The following is a 26,856-nucleotide window of genomic DNA, read 5'->3' on the forward strand; positions in this document are numbered from 1 at the left end:
CCTGTTGCCTGCCTTTCTTAACAGAATGGGTTGAGATAGCTTAGTGGAAATTTGTGAATTTGAAACCATGATTTAGATCATTATTAAATTTCAGTCATATAGTAATTAAGCATTAGAGTGATTTGGAAAGTTAAACAAGTAATTCTTGTCATTTTTCAGAATTCATTGTACTTCTGCCTTTAGAAAATTTTACCTTACAGGCTTTCAGGGCAAAAGTGAGATGTCAGATGGGTGGGACTGTCTGAAAGCTCTGGTGGAAGTTAGTAACTGGCAGTCCATATCTTTAGATTGTAGGACTAAGGTCTCTTATCTTCTTCCTCTTCCATGAGGGTCATGTTGACACACTGTCATGTGTTATGTATCCCATCCATCTTAGCATCAGAGACTTCTCTTAAGAGAAAAATCTCTTGTCCTGGAATTGGACTATTTGTTCTGCAACCAGCTGGAGGAAACTGATCAGTAGACTTGATGACTGCAAATTCACAATGCAAAAATCCTTTGCCATTGAACAATCCTGAAAGTACTTCCAGAGGGCAAGGATTGAGGGCCTGCCTAGAATTAGCTGTTAGATTGAAAGTTCATTTAGCAATGTCTTACTAATCTTTGCATCTTATTTCCTAATGCAGAATTTAGCCAATAGGAAATATCAAGTTGAGTAAATATCAATATCTGTTGAGTGAATGAGATGCTAGGATGAAGAATGTAAACAAAAAGTTCAAAATTGGTGATCCTATATGCCAGGAGACTGTGGTATGAAGAACGAAACAGCTACTTATCATAATTCTTACTGTAGAAAATTGGTAAATTCCACCCAGATATAGCAAGAATCCATGGCTGAAACGTTGAAAGCTCTAACAGATTGTGTTTTTGTAGGCTAGCCTGTGTTTTTAACTTTGACCTGTAATTTGTTTCTTTAGAAAATAAAGCACTGAAACTGAAGATAAGTGTAGAGGCAGATGCCACTACTAGGGTTGATCTAGAAGAGCTGATTCAGTGTACGACTGGCAAAATGGAACTTCCTGCAAGAGCTGACCTTTCTGAACAGGCTGAGGGGAATTATGAAATTGTAAATGAAATCGTTGCTGCATCCACACAGAAAGGCCAGATGAGGAAGAAAAGGTTGAGTGAATTAGGCATTACACAAGCTGATGACAACTTAATGTCACAGGAGATGTTTGTTGCAATCATGGGAAACCAGTTTAAGTGGAATGGCAAAGGGAGTTTTGGCACATTTCTATTCTGATTACAATGATGTAAATATATAACAAAACATTGGATCTTGCACACATTGCCCTGAGAATCACTGCTACTTCATGACTATAGGTTGTATTTGGTATACTCAGTTGGGTTTGAGTGAAAGAGATAGATTTGATTTCTGCAAGTATTGCACACAAAACATTCTTTTTATTTTTTAATTTTATTGTCAAGGTAATGTACAGAGGGGTTACAATTACATAATAACATAATGAGTACATTTCTTGTCATATTTGTTACACCCTTCCTCATTTTTCTTTCCCTTCCCTAGCTCAGATAAACATATATAATACTCAGTGTATCAAATCATATACAGTGACCATAGGGGATACGCCATAGGAAATTCACCTAGTACATTAAAAATAACGACAACAATAAAATCCTCCTGTTTCCATCTCTTGGAGTTCATTTTGCTTAGCCTCATCTTATATAACCATATGTACATAGCTGTTGAGCTTTTGTGATCCTCTGATAGGTCTATCCTAGACATTTTTATGTTATTTAGTAATTGTTTGGTTTTAGAGACATTGATCAACACATGTAGAAATACCATTTTGAAAAGAACTTTATTTTACAGACACGATCTCTGCTTGTCCCCCCACCCCCCAATATCCACATATCTGGGAGACCATGCACCTTTGTTCTCTGTGTTCTAGGCTTGTCTCGCTCAACATTATTTTATCATTTCTAATCACTGTGTAGAATTCCACTGAGTACAGGTACCACATTGTTTGGATCCATTCATCTGTAGTGGGGCATCTGAGTTTTTTCCATATTTTGGCTGTTGTAAATTGTGCAGCAATAAACATGGATGTGGAGGTGTCTTTGTGGTATCCTGGATCTTGTTCTGGATAGATGCCTAGGAGTGGTATGGCTGGGTCATAGGCTATTTCTATGCTGAATTTTTTGAGGAACCTCCATACTGTTCTCCAGAGTGCTTGTACTAGTTTACACTCCCCCCAGCAGGGGAGAAGCGTTCCTCCTCCGCATCCCCTCCAGCACTTTTGTTGCCTGAGTTCAGGGAATAGGCCATTCTAATTGGGGTGAGGTAGTATCTCAGGGTTGTTTTTTATTTGCATTTCCTTTACTGTCCTCATATGTTTCTTTGCCATTTTTATTTCTTCTGTGAAGTCTCTCTTTAGCTCACTTGTCCATTTAATAATTGGTTTACTGGATTTGGAGGGGTTTTTTTGAGTTCTCTGTAGATGACAGATATTAGGCCTTCATTTGCAAAACATTCTTTTTAAGACAGGCTGTACAAACCAAACTAGGAAATAATTGGCAATTTCTTATCTAGAAAATCTTGCTTTCTTAGTAACTTTTAGAGTAAATGCACATTAACCTAGCACTTCAAAGAGGAGGAAGAAAGGCACATAATCAAGACGTGTGTATAAAAATGCAAAAGGTGTCATGTGTACTGTTCTTCTACAGTAGTTGTCTTTGTAGCAGTTCTGTTTCCATACAGTATTTTTGTATTTGTCTTACAATAAGCACTATGAATTGGAATTTCCCTAATGAGACTTACTATTCTTTTGCATTTTTATGCTGAACTATGCAGTCAAAACAGCAGTAGAGAGCATAACAAATTTGACACAGAAATGAGAGGTATTGATTGCAACCTGTGTATACATAGAGCATTTCCAGTGTTGATGTGAATGATTTTAAAGTATTTTCTTTTTTACCACAGTAATGTTCTGATCCTATTTCTTAGATGGTCAGTATGATTATTTATACAACTGTATTGTTCTTGTTATCTCATACTGTAAAATACAACTTTTAAACATTTTATTTTTAAAAAAACTATGTAACATTAATATACTTACTGATTAAAATTATACTGATGAAATAGTAAAGGTGAATCTTGTCACATTTTCCAAACTCATTATGGGTCATGGTGCCAGTGTAGCATATTTTATCTTTTTACAAATTCAGAAAAAAAATGTTCTTTTTTTCCCACGTGCTGTTGTAGGAAAAACAATATTTTTTAATGTTTGGGAAAAAAATTACTTGTAGCCTGTGACCTGATGGCTCATATCTGCTATCCTACCAAGTCAGGAGGGTGAGAGCAGAATGGGTTTCAAGGTCAGCCCAGTCAAGATTTAGTGTGACTTCATCTTGCTCCACAAATCTGAGGGACTCGGTTCAAGTGCCAATTCCAACTCAAAAAAAATCAAGTTAATTTTCCTAAAAGCTATTTTTTTTTATTTTAGAAAGGAACAAATAACAACAAATGGAATTATGAAGTGATATAAGTAGAATTATGCTTAGATGCTTATCAGTGTTTTGCATGCAACTTTCTTTAATCTCCCTCTACAGAGCCAATCTAGAATATGGGTATTTTACCAGCTTCTTTTCCCAGAAAAGGAGAACATATACACCTGAAATTAAATGATCTCTCAGCAGTTTTTGGAACTGCTAAGAGGAAACTTAAAACATGCTTCTGCTGTGCTTGTGAATTAAAAAACAAACATCCAGCCTCCAACAGTGCTCCCACAGTTTGCATATATGCCCTTTGATCTGAGACATTCCCTGCTAGTCACTTTACAGTCAGTCATCTTGGGCTCCAGAAGGATAGGACTTTCTTGTCACAAGGGGAAATACCCTTCAAAGTTACTATTCTTGCTTCTCTTTCTCTCTCTCTCTTCCTTCTTTTTCCTCCCTCCCTCCCTCCCTCCCTCCCTCCCTCCTTCCCTCCCTCCCTCCCTCCCCTCCTTCCCCTCTCCCTTCCTTTCTTTCTTTCCGCCAGTCCTGGGGCTTGGACTCAGGGCCTAAGCAATCTCCTTGGCATCTTTTAGCTCAAGGCTAGCACTCTACCACTTGAGCCATAGTACCACTTCTGGCTTTTTCTGTTTATGTGGTGCTAAAGAATGGAACGCAGGCCCTCATGCATGCTAGGCAAGCACTGTACCACTAGGCCACATTCCCAGCCCCACACTATGCTTATAATATTGGAGAAAACTGTATGCTTCTTTGTTTATGTAAATAGGATTTTAAAACAATCCTCTCACTGTGGGTGAGTTCCTGAGGGACAAAGCAGAGCATGGTGACATACTGCAAGGACCTGCTGCAGGACAGGAGCTCAGGACAGCCCCATTCACTTGAGACACAGTCGGCAGGCTCTGGCACTCCAGATGCACTGCCAGCAATTTGAAGTCTTAAGCCTTTTCTTGAACCAAGTCCTCTTCTTCAGACTTCCTGTTCATCATAAGTGGCCTCCTGATACCTACCACTGGTACTTGGACAGCAGGTCGTAGATGTTGCTCTTGGCCTTGTCTGTGCCCTCGGGCCGGTGTACCAGTGCAGGAAGGCCTTGCCCGGGACATGGAGATGCGCTTGGGCAGCTCCTGGACGGCCGACATCCTATGGCCGCACAGGAGGATGTCACACATAGCAGTCTTGACGTTGTTGGGGATCCACTCCACGAACTAGCTGCTGCTCGTGTCTTGCACGTTGAGCATCTACTTGTCCGCCTCTTTCCTGGACGTGTGGCCTTGGAAGATGGTGGCCGCCATCAGGCTGCTGCGTGACGGGGGTCATGGACGACCATCCTGTTTCTGTCGTCGAACTGGACTGGGTGAGCGCGGGCCCCGTGAGGGTCTGGCACCACTGGCTGCCCCAGCGGGGCAGAGGAGCAAAGCCGGGCACGAAGAAGGGCAGGCGGGGGCAGGGCACTGCATTCACGGCCAGTTTGCGCAGGTCGGCATTTCCCATGGTTGCCCCACTCCTGGTGGCCGACACCAGGGGGTTGAGGTCTCCACGTGTGGGCAGCCTCAGTGCGCTGGAACTGATGTGCAGGGCCTCGCCGTCGATGCAGGAGGTCTCGTCTGTGTTTTCTACCAGCTGGTGGACAGTGTGGCATTGCCGGCCTCCCCTGCAGTGGCCGACACCCCGGGCGAGGGCATGACACTGAAGGCATTCATGGTGTGTTCTGGGTATGCTTCTCTGGTCTTGCTGATGAGCAGGGTGCCCATCCCTGGCCTGGTGCCACCTCCCAGAAGCCCCGGAGACAGCTACAGCTTTCCCACTCCTTCCTCACCACGCCCAAGATGGCTCCACCAGCTCGGCTCCCTCTGCGTAGTGCTGCCCTTGACCTCCCTCCTGCCTGCCCAGCCTGTCAAACACAAAGGGAAGACAAAGTCTCAAAGAATAATTCCTGCCATTTGTGTTGTGAAGAGAACAGGACTCTTCCAAGCAAACCTTTGCTATTCTCCTTTGGTTAAATAAAGGAAATGTTTTCAATATGTCTAGAACTCATAAAAATTGATATTCCTAGTTTTATTCAATAGGCCAATTTGTTCAAAAGGTCCAAGTCCTCTGTTCCAAAATAGTACCATCAGATAAATGCTGTTAGGTACACACTGCTCAGCATCTCAATTAATTTAGTAAGAATACATTTGGCGAACATCAACAGTTGGTTTTTTAGAAGCTGATATTCCCAGTGTTAGAATCACATTGCTCTGCACATCAGAGTGAGCTTATACCATTTCATTTGGCTAATATCAAAGGTTTAGGATTTAGCAGCTGATATTCTTAGCTTCAATAGGCTCATTGAGATGACATGATTTGTAATCTGTGTTCTGCAAATTTCAACCTTAGGCATATCCTGAGGGGTAATTATGCTCCTTACCCTGACCAATTACGCATATCCTGGGGGCATAATATGGTAATTATAAAGGCCCATTAGGCATATCATGGGTGAATTATGCAGATAAAGGGGAATGATTATGCCAATCAGGTGTATAAATTTCACATATCCTGGGCCTTAGTTATGCTAATTTTGTGAGCTTATTATCCAGATCCCAGGGGCAAAATATACTATTTATGCAGGACAATTAGGCATATCTCAAGGGAAGTTATGCTAATTACACGGTCTATTTAGGGATATTCTGGGGGATAATTATGCTAATTATGCAGAACAATCACTTTAACGGTGGAGCTAAATATGCTACTTATTCGGACCAATTAGCTATATCCCTGGGGCTAATTATGCTAATCCTGCAGGGCAACCTCACAGATCTCAGAGGCCAATTATGCTACTTATGTGGACCAATTACAGCTATCCTGAAGGTTGATTATGCTAGTTATGTGGTACAAAGAGGCATACCACAAGGGCTAATTATGTTAACTGTGGAAAAATTTGGCATATACTGTGGGTAAATTTTCATAATTATGTGGAAAAGTTCAGCATAACCCAGGGGATATATATGCTAATTATGTGGGCCAATAATGCATAGCTGGTGGGCAAATTATGATAATTATGTAGGCAAATTACAATAAGCTGGAAGGTAATTATGCTAATTATTGAGAGGATTAAGGTATATCTTTAGGTAGTATGCTAATTATGCAGGATAATTACCTGTATCCAGAAGCAAATTTTGCTAATTATGCAGGCCAATGAGGGGTACCCTGGGGGCTAATTGCCATATTTATGCTAATCAATTAGGCATATCCTGGGTGCTAATTATAATAGTGCAATCAAGTTATACTTATCCCACACAGGTGAATTATTCAAATTAGGTGGGTAACTTATGCCTAGCCTGAGTGTGAATTATGCTAATTAGATGGGCCAATTAGGTACATCTTGAGAGGTAATGCTAGTTACCTTGAACAATTACCTATATACTAGAGTCGATGTATGGTAATTATGCAGGGTCATTATGCATATCACTGGGGTGAATTATGGTAATTATGCTCATCAATTATATAGATCTCAGGGAATGATGGTATATTTGATGGTAGAATGATCTGGAAATTAATTATGGAGCTTTGCAATCCAAGATGCTAATTTTGTGATAGCACTAACAATAGAATGTAAACCATTCATTTCCTAGTGCTCTACATTATATAATATGTATATAATACATTACTTATACTTTATTTTATTTATTTGTTATTGTTATCTGCCTTTGGGCTAAAGAGATTTTGTCATTAGTTAGGCTTTTTATAATATTTCATAATTTTGATTTTTGGCTTTCTACAGAATCTTCTCACTTAGACAAAACAAAAATATCTATTTTTAAAAATGAGCTGGATTCTGGTAGCTACCTGTTGATCATTTTGCTATCTTAATAGTAACTACCAGCTGATTTTTACTGATAAATACACTTGAAAATAATAGAACTAAAAATTAGATACTAATGAATGTCTGTGCAAATGACAATGAACATGAACGAAAGCTACAATACTCTAGCTTCATTCTTTATGGTCTCTCTCTCTCTCTCTCTCTCTCTCTTTTGCCAGTCCTGGGCCTTGAACTCTGGGCCTGAGCACTCTCCATTTTGGCTTAAGGCTAGCACTCTACCACTTGAGCCACAGTGCCACTTCTGGCCTTTTCTATATATGTGGTGCTGATGAATCAAACCCAGGGCTTCATGTATGTGAGGCAAGCACTCTTGCCACTAGGCCATATTCCCAGCCCTATGGTCTCTTTTTACTCATCTAGATATTTATTAACACGTGAAAGAGTGCTATGTAGAAGTGTGATGATTTTGATTTACAGTCAGATTTAATAATTCAGAGAGGATAAAATAAAACCCAACTTCCCTCAGAAAGCTTTGAGTACAGCCCTGGTAAGAGAATGAATAGCTATGAATATAAATCACTTTTGATCTTTTTTGTTGTTGACAGGAGTAGAGCTATGAAAGAGCTAAGCTGCAGCAGGCAGCTCTCGGGGGGAAGCTGTGTCCTACAGAAATGTTCATTTGCTGGATGACAACTGGGAAGACATAAATGAGCCTGAGAAGCTATTTATTACTCACAGATGTCACAGAAAATGCCAATTCTTGATCAGGCCTATTCTCTCTTCTTTTAATGGTAAATAACCTGCAAGTGTTAGGTTTTTAAAGTAGGTAGCCGGTAAAGGAGAACACCACGCGGTATTCAGGCAGGAGAGAACGTTTATTACAGAACTGCTAGCCTGTGGCCAAGATGACCCATGGCCGGAGAGAAAGGAGAGAGAGAGAGAGAGAGACCCCCACCCAGCCCTGCTTTATTTATGGCAGGGGCAAGGGGTGTGGCCAGGTGGATTAGGAGGTGACCTCAGGGAAAGGGGAGGTAACTGCCTCCAGGTCTGCAGGTTACCCAGGTAACTGGGTGGAGACTTAATGAGGTGGGGGCATCTGCATGTAGCCGTCAGGGAGAGGACCTAACATTCCAGCCTTTTAATAGTAATGAAAAAGGACGAAGATTCTCTCTGGCTGCTTCCTGCTGGCAAGGGGCGTCGGCATTAGGGGTAAAAGGCAGAAATGTGGCCTCTCCTGGAGAAGGCGAGCAGCAGGGTCCCTTGGTGGTAGATGCCAATCCTTGAATGAAGCCTGGAAGAAGTCTCATGAGGCAGGGGCTGGGCAAAAAAAAAAAAAAAAATTAAGGCAAAAGGACAGGTTTAGGGCACAAAATTAAAAATTGGATGACTTGGACAGTTCTTATACTCAGGCATGGACATTAGATGGACAAGCTACTATCTCTTGATCCCCCGGCTCTGATTAATTTTGAAAGGGCGAGACAAAGTGACTCCATTTAGGATCTGACATAATTCTCCTCTTACTCCTCTCCATGATCCTTGTTCCCTGAACTGGCTGAGTCCCAGGGATCTAGGTGCTTGTTGCTGGGATGGCTTGTCCCCGATGGCATTCACAGGGTTTGAACTCAGGGCCTGGGCACTGTCCCTGAGCACTTCTGCTCGAGGCTAGTGCTCTACCACTTGAGCTCCACTTCCGGCATTTGGCTGGTAAGAGATAAGTCTCTTGAGCCATGCTTAGAGATTTTCAGCCCTGGCTGGCTTCGAACTGCAATCCAAGGAGTCTTTGCCACAAAAGCCCTTTTTGATTTCCAATTAAAACAACAAGGAGACCAAGGGGACTAGAGCTTACCTGTACCTTGTCAAGAACTGACCAAATACTTGCCAGAACTCTGCAATGACAAAACTCAGTAGATGTGATGAGTTTTAGCACAGATATATAGCTAGATGGACATACTAACAAATGACATTTACACAGACATACACACTGTGCACATAGGTTTTACAGCATGCAAAAATGAATTTCAGTAGTAGACTCTTTCGGAATTCCAATAGTAAATGACTTTTTTTTTTGCCCAATATTTTAAAACCACGTGGTCGGTTAGAAAAACAATTTTGCTAGCAAACAACAATTTTCAGATTATCAAATGTTGAAATCATATTTTGATAAACTCCAGTGGGATGCCATGTTGAGGGGGGTGGCAGGAGGACACAAACACACTAATAGAGAACACGTGGCATGGCATAATGGCGCCTGAGCTGATGCCTGTTAAACCCAATATCCACCACGTGGTCAATGTTGGAGAAAAGAACTTTTAGATCTTTGCCGACAAAGCACATTGGTGGTCAAGCCTCAGTTTCGAAGCTCTGTGAAAAGAGGCAGCTTTGTGAGCAAGGCACACAATGATGGTACAACTTGGGAATTTTATAAAGTAAGCAAGTAAGCAGGAAAATGAGAGAGAGAGGGAGAAAAAGGAAGAGAAAGAGAGGAAAAGAGAAAGAGAGAGAGAGCCTGAATATAAGTGACTTCTAACCATTTAAAATTGCTCTTAAAAACCACAGAAAGAGTATCATCAAAACTGGATTTCCGGGATGGGGATATGGCCTAGTGGCAAGAGTGCCTGCCTCATATACATGAGGCCCTGGGTTTGTTTCCCCAGCACCACATATACAGAAAATGGCCAGAAGTGGCACTGTGGCTCAAGTGGCAGAGTGCTAGCCTTGAGCAAAAAGAAGCCAGGGACAGTGCTCAGGCCCTGAGTCCAAGCCCCAGGACTGGCCAAAAAATAAAAATTAAAAAAAAAAAAACTGGATTTCCTTCATAGTTAATTTTGGATCATTCTAGTCTGCTGTCCAAAGCAAACCTTCTATCTCTGTTCTGAGTCTCAGTTTTTCCAGGATCCATGTTGGGGGCTCGGGACCCCCTTCCCCCTATCTCCCAGGGGCATGCCTGCTCCCAAATTGTGAAAGAAACTCAGCTTTACCCCTCTGGCCAGCAGAAGGAATAAAGCGTATCTTTGTGGACTTCGCTGAGCTGAGGAGAAATGCCGAAATCCCCGTCCCCATCAGCCCCCCTCACGTGTCCAACGCAGGAAAGAAATTCCAGGGAGTCGGTCTGGATGGTCTACCAGTCTCCCCGTCCAGAGGGAGGGCAGAAGAATTTATTACGGTGACAAAGGCGGGAAGGAGAGGAACTTGGGGCGACTAGCTGATTGGCTGAGCTGGGCTGCCCATCAGGTGATGTCATGAAACTTCCTCTGTGGGCAGAGACCACAGCCCTCCCAAGAGCCGGATCTCTGGGAGCTCAGCCGCCATGATGGTATGCACGTGTTCGCCCCCCCCAGGGGTGGGGACTTCTCTTCTGGTTGAAGCCGGAAGATGGGAGTGGCTAGCTTTTTACATTGCCTCAGGGCTGGGGGAAGGGCAGCGTGAATCCCCAACATCTGCTTTTTTTTTTTTTTTTTTTTTTTAAATTAGCAGGGGATGCTATAAACACATGGCATATGTAGGCACGAGTCAAATGCAGACATAAAATATATATGTGGGGCCCCTTCCACAAAAATGAAGGGGTAAAGTGACCATCCACTTGGCTTAGTCCAGAGAAGTTGGGGTTCATAGCTTGTTTCTGCATCATTCAAGATAATGCGGGCATTATTCCTCTTTTGGCGGTGAGGTAGAGGCAGGTTGAAACTTTGGCATCTCTGGTAGTTCACAGTAGCTGGTAACTTAAGCACATGTGGTTAGTAAAACATTCCTTCTTTCATAAACATTGAGGCAAAGGCGCTAAACCTTTGCTCTTACTTTTTAAAAACATTTTTTTATCATGAAACATTGAGGTTGAGTGTCAAACCCTCAGCTCCTATTTCCCTCCAACAGGGCTCCCTAACAGCAGGGTGAAAGGCAAGGGAGAAACAGTGCAATTCCCTATTTCAGTCCCTGTGCAAAGCCGTGGCAATATCACCATGGCAAAAATCGTGCCACAAGAGACACTCAAGAAGTCTAGAAGGCAGACAGGGAAAGAAAACTGGCTGTCTCCTACCGCTATCGGCATTGTGTGAAGGCGGGCTTCCTATATTCTCTTGGAAGAGCAGAAGAAATCCAGTATGGTCCTTGTTTTCCTAGATAAAGCAACAAGACATTTCTCCAGAGCAAGTGCTCTGGGTTTAGTTTTCCAGTCTGGAAAGGCACATACAATGTTCCATCCCACACTGATTTGGGATGATTTAAAATTTTTTTAAGATATTTAATATAAGCATAACTATCCTTAATTAATCCTGGGGGCTACTCCCTCTCTTTTGTTTTTTAAAATTATGACACCGGCGGGCACCAGGCAGGGAGTATGGGTGAAGGTCTTTTCTTCTGTAGCTACTTTCTGCTAAATGGGGCAACGTAATCAAGGGCCCCTGGTCAGCCTGGCACCCTCCAGTGTGGCTGGAAAAAGTTCCCATCATTACCACAAGAATGGTCACTAGGGCCAGAGGGTGCAATGGTCTCCTCTGGCCAACTCCTGCATCTTGGGAAGTTTCCAGGGCTCGGACCTCCAGGGTTCAGGTCTGTGTTAGGGTGACAGCTATGAATGGCAAATTCCCAGGTGGTGATCTCAGAAAGAGATGTTATTCTGTTAAACAAGACTTTTGAAAAGGTCAGGCAAAAGACTGATAAGTTTATAGGGCTAGTTAACATGAATGGCAGAGAACATACCCTGGTTATAAGCCAGGAAAGTTCCATTTGGAGCATAAATCCAATTGTAAAATGAGCAGGTAAGGAGGAATGACTGAAAGAAGTGTTTAGTGATAGAAAACCGGTTTGGCATAGCCAGTCAGAGGCAAAAAAAAATAGATATATAAATATATTAAATATTAAATATATATAATATATAATATATACTATATGTTATATATTATATATAATATATTAAATATTAAATATATAAAATATATTATATATATACACACATATATACAACTGGCAGATAAAAAGAAAAATGGACAGGTATTACCTCTCTCTATTTCCCGGCTCTGATCCATTTTGAAAGGGCAAGACAAGGCAGCTCCGTTTAGGATATGACACCATTCTCCTCTCACTCCACTCGACATTCCTGTCTCCTGGACTGGCTAAGTCCCAGGACTTCCAGCGCTTGTTGCTGGGATGGCATGCTTCCATCGCATTTATGGGTTTTGAACTCGGGGCCTGAGCACTGTCCCTGAGCACTTCTGCTCGAGGCTAGTGCTCTATCACTTGAGTCACGGTGCCACTTCCAGCCTTTTGCTGGTTCTCGAGCCATGCTTTCAATCTGGCTCTTTGATGGTTAACTGGGAGGTGGAATTTTAGAGAGATTTTTCTTTTGCCTGGGCTGGCTTTGAACTGCATCCAAGGAGTTTAGATATAAAAGCCCTTTTTATTTCCAATTGGAGCAACAAGGAAAACAACAGAGATAATTCATTTGTAACTTGTTGAGAGCTGACCAAAAACTGCTTGTTAAAGTTTTGCTGTAACACTTAGAGAACATGAGATCTATGTGCCATCAATCTGAATCACGCCATTTGATTTTACTGGCATGTGAAAGAGAACACAGATAAATGACAACCGGGAGCAAAGGGTTAAAGAAGTGTGGAATTTTCAGTTTTAGCAGTGGCTGCGTCTTTCATCCCCAAATTAGCAGGTTCTATGCCATGTGATGGAGAGATCTGGGCAAGGCTGCAGTCGCATCTCTGGATAGACTGTCACATCTCGTTTTGGGTTGCCTGCAAAATTTCTACACAGACTGGTTGATATTTAAAATCCCCCAACATTTCTGGCTTTTGTAGGCTGATGCCCTTCTGGTTGAAGCAGGGTAAAAGGATTTTCTTAATCACACAATCCACATGGCTATCTCTGTGGCCACCAACATAACTATGATGATTTAACATGGAGTAACTGTTAGGATAGGACTATTCAAATCCTCACAGGGCTCATAAATTGTTCGAGCAGTTTCCAATGCAAGAGAGAGAGAGAGAGAGAGAGACACCAAGGAATCGTTAGTAGTGAAACCAGGTAGCTTGGGAACAGACAGTTAGCACACGCGTTGGACCTGCATCCTAGGAAACAAAATGTTTAATTTTGGGCTAGGAAAATTTAGGTTAATAGTCACATTTGTATGAAATGATTCCGATTTCTTGATCTTGAGAGTTTATGAGAACACAGGAGAGAAAAATGGGAAGGCAAAATCTTAATTTATGCCAAAGAATTGTCAGGACTAGATGTACACTTGACTTTTAACACACTGAATATAAAGAATAGCACACTGGTTTTATACCATTGTACTTATACCACATGCTGTATATTTGAACCTTTTTGGAGTTTTTCTTAGACATATTTGCTTGCACCTGAACATTGGGCTGAAAACCTATTTTGTTCTGCTTTTAAATCTTACCAACAGACAAACAGACATACAGACACACACAGACAATGCATATAACTTTGAGCACTCTTAAAATTGCTTTTTGATTGGCCATTTAAGTTTTCTGGAATTCCAGTGGCAAATGGTATTATTTTGCCCATAATAGAACCACATGGTTGATAAAAAACAACAACAAAAAACTTTTTCAGTAAACCAAAATTTTCACAGGTTATCTGAGAAGCCACATTTTGAGAAACCAGTTTAGCTCCTGTGGGGAGCTTAAGGGAGACAGGACATGAACACAGACAGCAAGCTCACAGAAAAACACTTTCATCTTCCAGCATCTGAATTGCAAGGCACCTTTGAAATGCAAGGCCAAAGTTACAGAGTTCAGAGTGGGGGCAGGGTTACCGGGAGCTGGAGACTCCAAGTTCCTGCTCTGCCTCTAGGAATTTGACACGCCCATCACCTGGGGGATGGGTGGGACTCTACCTTCAAGAGTTTTTGGAACCTTGAGGGAACCAAGATGGAGGAATCTATTGCCTGCCACGTGGCCAATGCTAGAGAAAACAGGATTTAGCCAACAACCAGCAGAACTTAACTGAATCTCCAAGCTTAACAAACATCAATAACATGAGCAGAAAACCTTTCTTTGCGTCTTTCAAAGCAGCTTTTTTTTTTTTTCCAGTCCTGGGCCTTGGACTCAGGGCCTGAGCACTGTCCCTGGCTTCTTTTTGCTCAAGGCTAGCACTCTGCCACTTGAGCCACAGCACCACTTCTGGCCGTTATCCATATATGTGGTACTGGGGAATTGAACCCAGGGCTTCATGTATACGAGGCAGGCTCTCTTGCCACTAGGCCATATTCCCAGCCCTCAAAGCAGCTTTTAAAAATCACATCAGACAAGCAAACTTTCCATCTATCCAGAAAAAACTCCTCCAGTTTTTGGTATCTTTGAACTGGTAATTATAGGAAATCCAACCAAATTATTTATTGCTGTATCAAAACTCTTTGTTTCCCTTTTCAATATTTCATTTTAGTTGAAAAAATTTGAGGCTTTTCCTTGTTCTAATTTCACCCATAAGCTATTTGTCAGGAGAGAGAGAAACACAGCAGCTGCACAATGTGGGGTTTGAGCTCACAGGCCAGTAGCAGGCTTCGGCCCCGCCCAGCGGCAGCGGCGGGAAAACAGCACAAAGGTAACAATACAGACTGACTCCGCTGCCGTGGCCATGTTGCCGGGGCCCAGCGCATGCCACCACTCGCAAACCCAAGCAGGGCGCCGGCCCTGGTGGCTGCAAACGCCTTGCGCTGTCACCGCCCAAGGCTGCGCGGGCCCCAGATTGTCCTCCGCACCTGCCCCGCGACCTGTCCGCAGATCGGGACCTGGAAACGCCAGGTGAGCGGGGCTCCCGGGCCAGATGGTGGCACCCACTCCAGGAGCTGCATCCGCCTGCGCAGTGCTCCCTTGCTTCGTCTCTGCAGGATGTGCGCCCCGCTCCGCCCTGCCTGGCATGAAGCTGCCATGGCGGGCCAACTCTTTCCAGTGCCGCTTCCGCAAGCCCATCCCTGTTCTCTCTCTATTCGTTTGTCGCCCCTCTGTGCGGGCACTTTCTCCTCTGCACCCAATCACTCAGCGAAGTCTGTGGGGTTACTGAACCCCGAAATTCCTGGCCGTGTGTTCCTCTGCCCACCCTGCGTTCGGGCGCCAGATGTTGGGGGCTCGGGACCTCCTTTCCCCTATCTCCCAGGGGGATGCCTGATGTGGGGACTGCTTTCTCTGCTCCGGCTCAAATGCTTATTCCTTTCTCTCTTATTACCCTCGTATCGTCTTCTCCCCCAACCCTCGGCCTGCAGGTCTGTCGGGGTGAGACGTAGGGGCGTCTCCGTCCTGGCTGCGCGCGACCCGCGTGGCAATGTGACCGCTATCCTACTCTGGGAGCTACGGACATGGACCACGGAGTCAGCTTCTGAGAGGGAACTAACTTTATTGAGAGAGGGGCAAGGGTAGATGATCAGGGGAAGGGGGTTGGCCAGGATTCCCATAGGCCACGAGCTGTCAGGTGACCTCCAAGGGGCTGGTCACTTGACCTCCAAGGGGCTACGTCACTCTGAGTGCGCCAAACCAGGGCGGGGCTGGTAGGCGCCAGGCTGGCTGCCAGCTAAGTCGGGGGTCTCTCTGCCCGACCGGTTTCTCCGGATTCCAATGTAGAGAGGATGGAAGGGCTGCATTCCCCAGCTGGGGGAGGTGCATCAGGCCCCTTCCATCTAGGGGGGAAGATGGACCCCAACACCTGATCCCAAATTGTGAAAGAAACTCGGCTTTACCCCTCTGGCCAGCAGAAGGAATAAAGCGTATCTTTGTGGATGTCACTGAGCTGAGGAGAAATGCCGAAATCCCCGTCCCCATCAGCCCCCCTCACGTGTCCAATGCAGGAAAGAAATTCCAGGGAGTCGGTCTGGGTGGTCTACCGGTCTCCCCGTCCAGAGGGAGGGCAGAAGAATTTATTATGGTGACAAAGGCGGGAAGGAGAGGGATTTGGGGTGACTACCTGATTGGTTGAGCTGGGCTGCCCATCAGGTGATGTTATGAAACTTCCTCTGTGGGCAGAGACCACAGCCCTCCCAAGAGCCGGGTCTCTGGGAGCTCAGTCACCATGATGGCCCCCAGGGGCGGGGACTTCTCTTCTGGTTAAAGCCGGAGGATGGGAGTGGCTAGCTTTTTACACTGCCCCAGGGCTGGGGGAAGGGTAGCGTGAATCCCCAACAGATCCACACCCATCAATCCTTCAAGTGTGCCCCCTTTTGCCTCTAATGCTTCAACTAGTTCTCCTCCTTAGATAATACATGCACTGAAGTATCTCTTATTTAAAAAGAAACAAAGAAAAATGAATGTGTTCCATAACCCCTTCATTCCCCATTATCCCTCTCTCCTTCTCCCCATTAGCAAATGTCTTCCTGTTGTTTAAACTTACCCCCAAATTCCATGAGACATTTCTCCATACCTCAGAAAATTCCACCTACCAAGCCCAGTACATACACTTTTAAATGAATATCTCTGCCATATCTCAAAACCCATCAATAGCAACATCACTTTCACAATTCATAGGCACACATTTTTTCTATGTGTGTGTGTGTGTGTGTGTGTGTGTGTGTGTGTGTGTGTGTGTGTGTGTGTTCCAGTCCTGAGGCTTGAATTAGGGACTGCACACTGTCACTAAATCTCAAGGCCAGTATGTTGCCACTTGAGCTCCAATTTCGGATTCTTGGTGGTGAATTAAAGATACGTGTTTTGTGGACTTTCCTACTCATGCTAGCTTCAAATAGTGATCCTCAGATTTTAGTTGCCGCGGGCCAGCCACAGCAGGGACAAGGATTCCAAGGGGCCAGGGGATTGATGATGAAGGAGATGGAGAAGAAGGTGGATGGCACAACTCTGTTTATTTCAGCAAAGGCCTTAGCTATATATACCTTTATTTGTCACAAGTTTGCATAATATCCTACGACCCACTGATGAGGTTGTGGGGGCGGGGGGGGGCGAAGTACAGACAGTAGGCATCCTTCTTCATTCTATTTCTTTTTTATTTTTTTTGCCAGTCCTGGGCCTTGGACTCAGGGCCTGAGCACTGTCCCTGGCTTCTTTTTGCTCAAGGCTAGCACTCTGCCACTTGAGTCACAGCGCCACTTCTGGCCATTTTCTGTATATGTGGTACTGGGGAATCATACCCAGGGCCTCATGTATATGAGGCAGGCACTCTTGCCACTAGGCCATATCCCCAGCCCCTTCTTTTTATTTTTAATGGCAGAATATCATTCTTTTTTATTTCTATTTTCAAACTGATGTACAGAGAGGTTACAATTTCATATGTTAAGCATTGGATACATTTCTTTTACTGTTTGTTACCTCCTCCCTCATTCCCCCCTCCCCTTCCCCCTTTCCCTTCTTCCCCCAGTTGTTCAGTTCATTTACACCAAACCATTTTGCAAGTAATGCTTTTGTAGTTGTTTGTCTTTTTTACCCTGTGTCTCTCGATTTCAGTGTTCCCCTTCAGTTTCCTAGTTCTAATACCAGAATTTTATTGAGAATTTTTGCATCAATGTTCATCAGGGAAATTGGTCTATAGTCCTCTTTCTGTGATGAGTCCCTGCCTGGTTTTGGGGTGAGGGTTATACTGGCATCATAGAATGTGTTTCGTAGTGAACTTTCTCTTTCAATTTCATTGAAGAGTTTGAGAAATATTGGTGTAAGATCTGTTTTGAAAGCCTTGTAGAATTCTGCTGTGAATCCGTCTGGACCTGGGCTTTTCTTGGATGGGAGATCTCTTATTGCCATTTCTGTTTCAATGCTGTATATGATGGGTCTGTTTAGAAGGTTTAAATCTTCGTGGTTGTGTTTGGGGATATCAATTTTTTCTTGGAAATCGTCCATTTCTTCCAGGTTCTCGAATTTGTTGTTGTAAAGGTTTGCAAAATAGTCCCTTATTGTGTTCTGAATTTTGTTTGTTTCTGTGGTGATGTTACTTGTTTCATCTCTGATCTTTATTTGGGTCTGCTGCCCTCGTTTTTTCAGCAGATTTGGTAGGGGTATATCTATCTTGTTAACTTTTTCAAAGAACCAACTCTTCATTTTGTTGAATCTTTCGATTTTTTTGACTCTAAGTCATTTAATTCTGATTTGGTTTTAATTATTTGCTTCCGTCTATTGTAATGTAGTCCATCAATGTTTTTTTGATGAAGTTGGGTGCTCCCATATTTGGGGTGTAGATATTTAGGATGGTTATATCCTCCTGTAGGAGAGATACTTTTATTAGTATGTAGTAACCTTCTTTGACTCTTCTTACCATTTTTAATTTGATGTCAATTTTATCTGATACTAGGATCACAACTCCAGACTGCTTATGGGGGTTGTTTGCTTGGTAGATTTTATTCCAGCCTTTCATTTTTAGAGGATGTTTTCTTTTGCTTGATAGATGTGTCTCTTGGAGGCAGCAGAAAGATGGATTTTGGTTCTTGATCCAACTTACGAGCCTATGTCTTTTAATTGGAGAATTAAGTCCATTAATGTTGAGAGGATTGAGAGATGATTGTTTGTTCCTTTCATTATAGCTATCTTTTTAAAAGCTGTGTCTTCCCCATTCTTGATCTAATATTCCGGTTTTCTATTTAGGGTTCATTTCTCGGTCTGTATTGTGGTCTTGATTATTTTCCATGTGTACTACATCCTTGAAGATTTTCTGTAAAGCTGGTTTGGTGGAGATATATTGTTTCAGTTTTTCCTTACTGTAGAAGTCTTTTATTTGATCTTCAGCTATGAATGCGAGTTTAGCTGGGTACAGTATTCTTGGTTGATAGTTATTTTTCTTTAGGGTGTGACATACCTCATTCCAGGTCTCTGCTGAGAAGTCTGGGGTAATTCTATTTTGTTTTCCTTTGTATGTGATTATTTTCTTCTCCCTAGCAGCTTTAAGGATTCTTTCCTTGTACTCTATTGATCCTGTTTTGACCACAATGTATCAGTTGGATGTCCTGTTCTGGTCTGGTTGGTTTGGGGTTCTAAATGCATCTTGTATCTGGATAGGCCTATCCCTCTGGATATTTGGGAAGTTCTCAGCTAGTATTCTGTTAACTAAGTTTTCTATTCCATTGACTTTATCTAGGTTTTCCTTGTTACTATTAGCCTTAAATTGGGCTTCCTGATTGTGTCTTGGAGCTCCTGGAGTGATCTGTTTTGCCGATTGGATTGGTTTTGTATTGTTTTTTGTTCTTTCTACTTTATGATCCAGTGGGTCAAATATAGGTAGTCCATAATGCGGTAGATTAACTATGCAACCTCCTACACACTCTCATTTCCTTCTCTATAATGAAGACAGTGAGAGCCCTTACACATAAATTGCTAGAATGTTTAAATCCTTAATACTCAAAGTGGAGTTCTAAGCCCTTTGACATCACCAGGGAACTTCTCAGAAATGCAGAATTCCAGATGCCAAACCAGAAATATGAAATCCGAATCTGCATTTTAAAAATTTCCTGGATGATTTGGGCACAGCTTGCTCATGCCTGTAATCCTAGCTACTCAGGAGGCTGAGAGATGAGAGTTCAGATTTGAAGCCAGCCTAATCAGGAAAGTCCATGGTATGCTTAGCTCCAATTAACCAGTTAAGAAGCCAGAGCTATGGTCTGGGAATGTGGCTTAGTGGTAGAGTGCTTGCCTAGCATGTATTCCTCAGCACCATATAAACGGAAAAAGCCACAAGTGGTACTGTGGCTCAAGTGGTAGAATGCTAGCCTAAAGCACAACAAAGCTAAGAGATCAGGCTCAGGTCCTGAGTTCAAGCCCTAATACCAGCATATATGCATACATATTCCCAGATTATTTGTTGGCATATTATAATTTGAGATTTATACTAAATGAAATAGTGTCAGTAAAAGAGAGAATCATGGAACCCAGCACTATCATTATTATTCATAGGTTTCTCCCTCACTGCCTGTGAGTTGCACTTTATCCTACTTATTGTTATGTCTCTGGCACCCAAAGCAGTGCCTGGCAGAGGGCAGCTCCTCAAGTTCACAAATGAATGCAAGTGTGTTAGATGAATAAATGAGTGAGAGAATGGGGAGAGAGGAAGATGCTTGCTTTTTGAATATGGCTAGAGACAGTTTTTCTGCTCAGAGTCCCGTTGTCTGAACTATAGCTACTTCGAACTTTATAAATGAAGGCCTTCCTCACATACAAATGTTTTTTTCCTTGTCTTAAGGAAATACATATTCAATTGAGAAACTTTTCTGAGTGCTTCCTTTATAAAAATGTGTGTTACATGTGGCAAAAAAGAAAAAAAAACACAAAGATGAATAAAACATTTTTTCCCTAAAGTGTGTGTGTGTGTGTGTGTGTATCTGTGTGTGTGTGTTCTGTTACAGATCTCTTGTTGTACACTCATTTCAACCTTATCTTGGCTTCAAAGATAAGGAGAGAATGGAAACATATGGGGTTTGTTGGCACACTGGGAATGAGTTGTGAATGTTGTAAGAAACACAGGAACTAGAAGATTCAGACAAGGAAAACAAGCTTTAATAAAAGGTTCCAGAATCCAGATACCTTCTTCTCCCCAACACCCACCCTCGGTGAACCATACTCCCTCCTCCCAAATGAACTTCCCTGCAGCAAACACATCTGCCAGATCTGGGGAACAGATTGGCAGAGGCTTGTTCCTTTTCTGTCAGAATGGAGGCTGTAACACAGGCTGCCTTTGGTTTTTCTCCTTGAAGATCATTCTGTTTTAGGATAGGGAAGCCATGTATACACAAGCTCTCCTTCCTTCTCTGTACAAACTCCTCACCTCCTCTACCACTAGATCCACTTCAGTGGGAAAAGCAGGCCTCTTTGTCCTCCACTCAACTCCATTTGAAGCTACCAGAATTCATCCAAAGCTACCTATCTAACTATCTTCTATATTATCTATCTCCATCATTATTTACTTTATTATCTACACCTATCATCTAGCCGTGTCTATTATCTATATTATCAGCTGTTTGATATCTGTCTATCATTTAACTAAATCTATCTTAATCCAGTCATCACATATCTAGCATCTATATTTATTGTCTATCTCTATCATATATTTATCTTTATCATCTATATTATCTCTAAACTAGCTATATCTATTATCTAGGTATATTTATTATCTATATCTGTCTACCACATAACAATCTCTCTCTCTCTCTTTCTCTCTCGATCTATGTATTTATCTTCCAGTCTTGGGGCTTGAACTCAGGGCCCGAGTACTGTCCCTGAGCTTTTCCCTCAAAGCTAGCACTTTACTATTTGAGTCACATCTCCACTTTTGGCTTTTTAGTGGTTAATTGGCAGTAAGAGTCTCACAGACTTTCCTGTCCAGGCTGGGTTTGAACCACAATTCTAAGATCTCCTGAGTAGCTAGGATTATAGACATGATCCATCAGCACCTGGCTTTCCTGCGTATTTATGCATTGGTCCATAAAGCAGTGAAGAAAAGCAAATGTCCCTTCTCCTCTCCTGGAATTTGCATTCTAGATAGAGGTAGTAATCCAAATCAATTAGTGAAGTATACAATGTTTGGATGATGGCAAGTGCTATACAGATGAAAGTGAGGAAAGGGATGGAAGGTGTGTTGGGAGTGGGCTTCAGTATTGAAAAGGTTGCCAGGGATGTGACATTTGACTGAAGGCTAGGAAAGGAAAGAAAGGAGACATATAGAAATTGGCATACTGGGAGGAATAGAATGTTTGGTGTATACAAAGGTGTAGAGGTGTAAAGATAATATTAAAGACTTAGAAGAGGTGCTGAGGTGCCGGCGGCTCATGCCTGTCCTCTACTTAGGACATTGAGATCTGAGGATCACTATTCAAAGCCAGCCTGGACAGAAAAGTGCCTGAGACGCTTATCTCCACCAATTCAGCAAAAAGCCATAAAGGAAGGTATGACTTGAATGGTAGAGGACTAGCTTTGAGTGAAAAAACTAAGGGATAGTGCTGTGGCTAAGTTAAAGCCCTAGTACTGTAAAAAAAAAAAAGAATTAGGAAGGAGACCAGTATGGCTGAAGTGGAGACAGCAAGGGAAGGGAGAGAAGAAATTGAACATGGACGATGGTGTGGAGACAGGAAAGCACTTTCAATGTCCTTGATATGTATTTGGAGATGGAAAGCCTTTGGAGAACTGAATGGGGTGACATGACCTGATTTATGTGTAGTGTACAATTGCTTATGGCTTGGTGAATAGACGAGGGATAGATGTGGGGAATCTGTATGTGAGAATTGGGGTGGAAGCAGAGCAATCACTTGGGACATGTGAAACAAATGGTATTTACATGGCTTAGATGGGAGCAGGTGACATGGTGAGCAAGGGAAGATTCTGGATTTATTTGGAAGATAGTCAACAGGACATGCTGACAAGATTGGATGTGGGATGCATTTGAGAGAAAAGACTAAAGGAAGATGCCCAAGTGTTTGATCTAAGCAGCTATCTCAAGTGAGAAAGTCTGAAGGAAGAGATGGGTTTATTATTATTTTCATTTATTTATTTTTGTGCCGATGCTGGGGCTTGAACTGGAGGCCTCATGCTCTCACTGGCTTTTTTTCACTCAGGGCTGGTGCTACCACTTGAGCCACAGCTTCACTTCCAGCTATTTGGTGTTAATCAGAGATAAGAGTCTCACAGATTTTCCTACCTTGGCTGGTCAGCCTCCTGAATGCTAGGATTACAGGTGTGAGCTACCAGTACCCAGCTAGTGAGTGAAGGTTCATGGTGGATGCTGTTTTGAACCAGTGAGTGATATTTTTGGAACATCCCAGAAGGTTGATGAGTAGGTTGTTGGATAAAAGAATGTGTAGTTCCGTCTAGAAAGATGGGCTATAAAATTAAATTTGATCAGGTATATAAAACTGTAGGACTGAGGCCTTCCAGTAAGTTGTGAGAAAATCCACAGGCCCACAGGGCTAAACTTTGGGATTCCTGTATATTTGGTGTTGGGGATATGATGAAAAAAAGTAAGGGAAACTTAGAAGACCACCTGTGGAGAAAACCCTAACGCCAAGGGAAGAGAGGGTTTTGTGAAGGAAGGTGAGCTGTTGCTTCTAGATGAAGTAGTTGTGCTCACTATGGCAGCACACATACTACATGAAGTAGTTGAGGACTGACCTTGTTTAAGGGCACAGTCACACGGAGGTTCTAGTGGTCCTGATGGATGTAGCTTTGCAGGTGTGATCCAGAGTGTTCACCTCAGCTGGGAGAGTAAACATGCAGACTGTGGGGAGAGACAGCACTTCAAGTCTTGGGCAAGGACTTGCGTGGCTCACCCAGAACACTGCAGTAGGCTCCCCACTTCAAATCTTGAGAACGTCTTTAGCCTGACACTCAAGTTCTTCACAGTTTGATCCTAACAAACTTGTAGCCAAAGCTGCTAATAATCTCTCTCCTTTGCTCCATTCTCAAATTGGACACATTGTTCTTTTTTTCTTTTATTGTCAAAATCAAGTACAGAGGGGTTACAGTTTGATATGTAAAGCAATGAGTACATTTCGTTTTCTTTTTGAAAATAACTTATTTATTGTCAAAGTGATGTACAGAGGGGTTACAGTTACATGCATTAGGCCCTGGATACATTTCTTGTACTGTCCATTACCTCCTCTCTCTTTACCCCCCAATCCCTCTCCCCCCATGAGTTTTTTAGTTGGTTTATACCAAACGGTTTTGCAAGTATTGCTTTTAGAGTCGTTTGCCTTTTTATTCTTTGTCTTTCGATTTTGATATTCCTTTTCACTTCCCTAGTTCTAATACCAGTATATACAGTATTCAGGGTACTCAGACGAGATACAGTGATAGTGTGGTTACAACCACAGGAAGGGGATACAAGAGGATCATCAACAAAAGAAGCTACGGTTTCACATGGCATATTGAAAGTAATTACAACAGTGATATAACACTCATTTCCATAACATGGAGTTCATTTCACTTAGCATCATCTTATGCATTCATAAGAGCATAGTTATTGGGCTCTTGTGATCCTCTGCTGTGACTAGCCTAAACCTGTGCTAATTATTCCCTATGAGGGAAACCATAGAGTCCATGTTTCTTTGGGTCTGGCTCACTTCACTTAGTATAATTTTTTCCATGGTCTTTCATTTCCTTATGAATTGGGCAATGTCATTCCCCTGAAAACACTAAAAGAAGGAGTAGGAGAAACACTTGGTCTCCTTGGCACAGGACGAAACTTCCTTAATAAAGGCCCAGAAATGCTACAAATCAAAGAAAGGCTGGACAAATGGGACTGCGTCAAACTGCAGAGCTTCTGCAGGGCAAAGGACATAGCTCACTCAATAAGCAGAAAGCCCACAGACTGGGGAAAGATCTTTACCGGCCATCCAACGGACAAAGGCCTCATATCTAAAATATATGCAGAACTAAAAAAGTTAAATTGCTCCAAAACAAAGCCTCAAAGGACCACCAGCCCCCTCAACAAGTGGGCTAAAGACTTAAAAAGAGACTTCTTTGATGAGGAAATGAGAATGACCAAAAGACCTATGAAAAAGTGCTCCATATTGTTCTTTTGTGGCAAGACCTTTCCCATGTTTCTGAGCCAATTACATGCTGTTTCTCTGGAAAAAGTTTCAACATCAGCCTTGTCAGCCTAATGAACATGTGGTCATTCTTGAAGAGGTAGTTCAAGGTCACCTTTTCTATTAACACCTCCTTGTCTTTCCTGGTCAAGTAGGCAAGCTCCTTTCTCTGTGTTCCTTGACCTTATATTTTTTGGGTATGTGTATGTTAGGAGCCAAACTCGCAGCCTAAATTCATTCTGACCTCTGGCTGTGTTGTTATTACCAGGATATGCTAGATGCAAGGACATTTGTTCACAGCCACTATCCGAAATTGCTTTGCTATGTCCTTTGCTATGTCCGCCTTACTATGTCCGCTGGAGTACATTCCTATGTTAATCGACCTCATCCTGTATTTACTGTAATCAGAGCTTGCGAACTTCAAAGCCTCTTTGTGTTTTTGAATTTTAGCAACTATATGCTATTCCCTGGTTCCAAAACTGCATATAAGCTGGAAGTTAAGAATAAACTTGACTGCAGTCTTGAGTTACAATCTTGAGATGCAGATCTCCTGAACCCCATCTTTTGTCTCTTGTCTTTTTTCTCTTATCTATCTTTCTTTTTCTTTAATCCTCGCCCCATCAATCAGGATTCCCTCTTCACTGCTGGTTGGCTCAGCAGAAGTGGCGCCCGAACAGGGACCTGAAAACCTGGGATGAAGGCAGAGGACCCCGCTGAGGTAAGAGGATGTCTGATCACTTGGGAAAGAGAGTGGGAGAGAGTACGGAAAAATATAGTCGGGAGCAAAATATAATGGGACAAAGTAACAGTCGCATGCTGTATGTGCAAGCCCTTAAAGGGACGCTTCAGGCCCGGGGAGTGAAAGTTGGGCAAAGGCAGTTGGAATGTTTCTTTCACTTCATCGAGGAAATATGCCCCTGGTTCCCGGAGGAAGGAACCAATAACTTAGAAAAATTGGAAAAAGGATTCAGGAATATTATGATGCAAATGGCCCTGAGAAAACCCCAGTGGATGCTATTATTCTTTGGTATCTGGTCCGAGATTGCTTAGATCCTAGACATGAATGGATTAAATTCAATCAGTCGATCAGAGAAACTGAACAGGGATCTGATGAGCGTTGCCCAGCCCTGGGAATGTATGCTGCTGTTTGGGAAGAGCTGAGAAAATTAATAAGATCTGAACCCAATGGGCTAGATATTAAGGAAGACTCAGATGGCTCAGACACCAAGGAGAAATTATGCAATGAGCCTACTAAACATAGATTGACCCATGCTGAGAATATGTTGAAATCAGTTATAGCTCTATTGTCACAGCTTCATCCAGAACAACAAACTCCTTTAAAGGTAGATACTGGTGAGCCCCCACCGACAGTCCTGGCAGACTTACAGCTCTCCTAGATGCAGGCTGCTCACAGAGGGGAGGGACCTGAGGCTAGGGAAATGCTAAAACCACCGAGGTAACTTCTCCTGACCGAGCGCTCTACTTCCATCCACAACGACAGATTTGAAACCCCAACCAGGGTGAGTAACCATTAGCCTGGAGCTTGGATTTTTCATAAAGCCACTGGGCTAGGTCAAGGGGATCAGCTTTTGTGGGTGTTTGAAGTCAACTGATCTCTAGTTCAGCTCCGCTGGTCGCTCATCAAGTGGGGGACAGTCTAAATTGCTTCAGGAAAGCTGCTCAAGTTTGAGCCCAATCTTACATATTTGGAATATTTTTGCAGGACTTAGCTAACTTCTATGAGCGCTCAGGCAGATGAAGTTCTTTCTGTCTCTTTTTCTGCCTCTCTCTAAACTCTGCCTGCCTGCCTGTGACATAGGATGGGCTGGTGCTAGCTTTCAAAGATACCAATATTTGTTTAACATTTGCTTTCAAAGACTTAAAGAAAGGTTTTCTATTCTTGTCATTGATGTTAAGTTTGGAGACTCAGTTAAATCCTGCTTGTTTGGCTAAATCGTAAGTTTTCTCTAGCATTGAGCACGTGGCTGACAATAGGATTGGTTGGAGTGGAAGCCTGCCCATCCCCCAGGTGACAGGCATGCCAAATTCCTGGAGGCTGGGCAGGGACTTGGAGTCCTGTGGCCTTGCATTTCAAAGGTGCCTTGCAATTTAAATG

The 26,856-nt window shown here is 42.8% G+C and overlaps 1 protein-coding gene and 1 pseudogene across 1 annotated transcript in view; one reads left to right on the top strand and one right to left on the bottom strand.

The window, feature by feature from the left end:
- The window catches only part of Shcbp1 (SHC binding and spindle associated 1), a 32,448-nt gene extending 31,160 nt beyond the window's left edge, over positions 1-1,288 (top strand). The window contains exon 13 of the mRNA XM_048354750.1: positions 918-1,288. Coding sequence (XP_048210707.1) covers positions 918-1,243 — 326 coding nt within the window. The 3' untranslated portion in view covers positions 1,244-1,288. The remainder of the gene's footprint in view (positions 1-917) is intronic.
- A 3,152-nt stretch (positions 1,289-4,440) lies between these two features.
- On the bottom strand, positions 4,441-15,216 carry LOC125357898 (annotated as a pseudogene).
- Between the last annotated feature and the right edge of the window lie 11,640 nt (positions 15,217-26,856).

The sequence above is a fragment of the Perognathus longimembris genome, chromosome 10 (assembly GCF_023159225.1).
Source record: "Perognathus longimembris pacificus isolate PPM17 chromosome 10, ASM2315922v1, whole genome shotgun sequence".
Classification (NCBI taxonomy): Eukaryota; Metazoa; Chordata; class Mammalia; order Rodentia; family Heteromyidae; genus Perognathus; species Perognathus longimembris.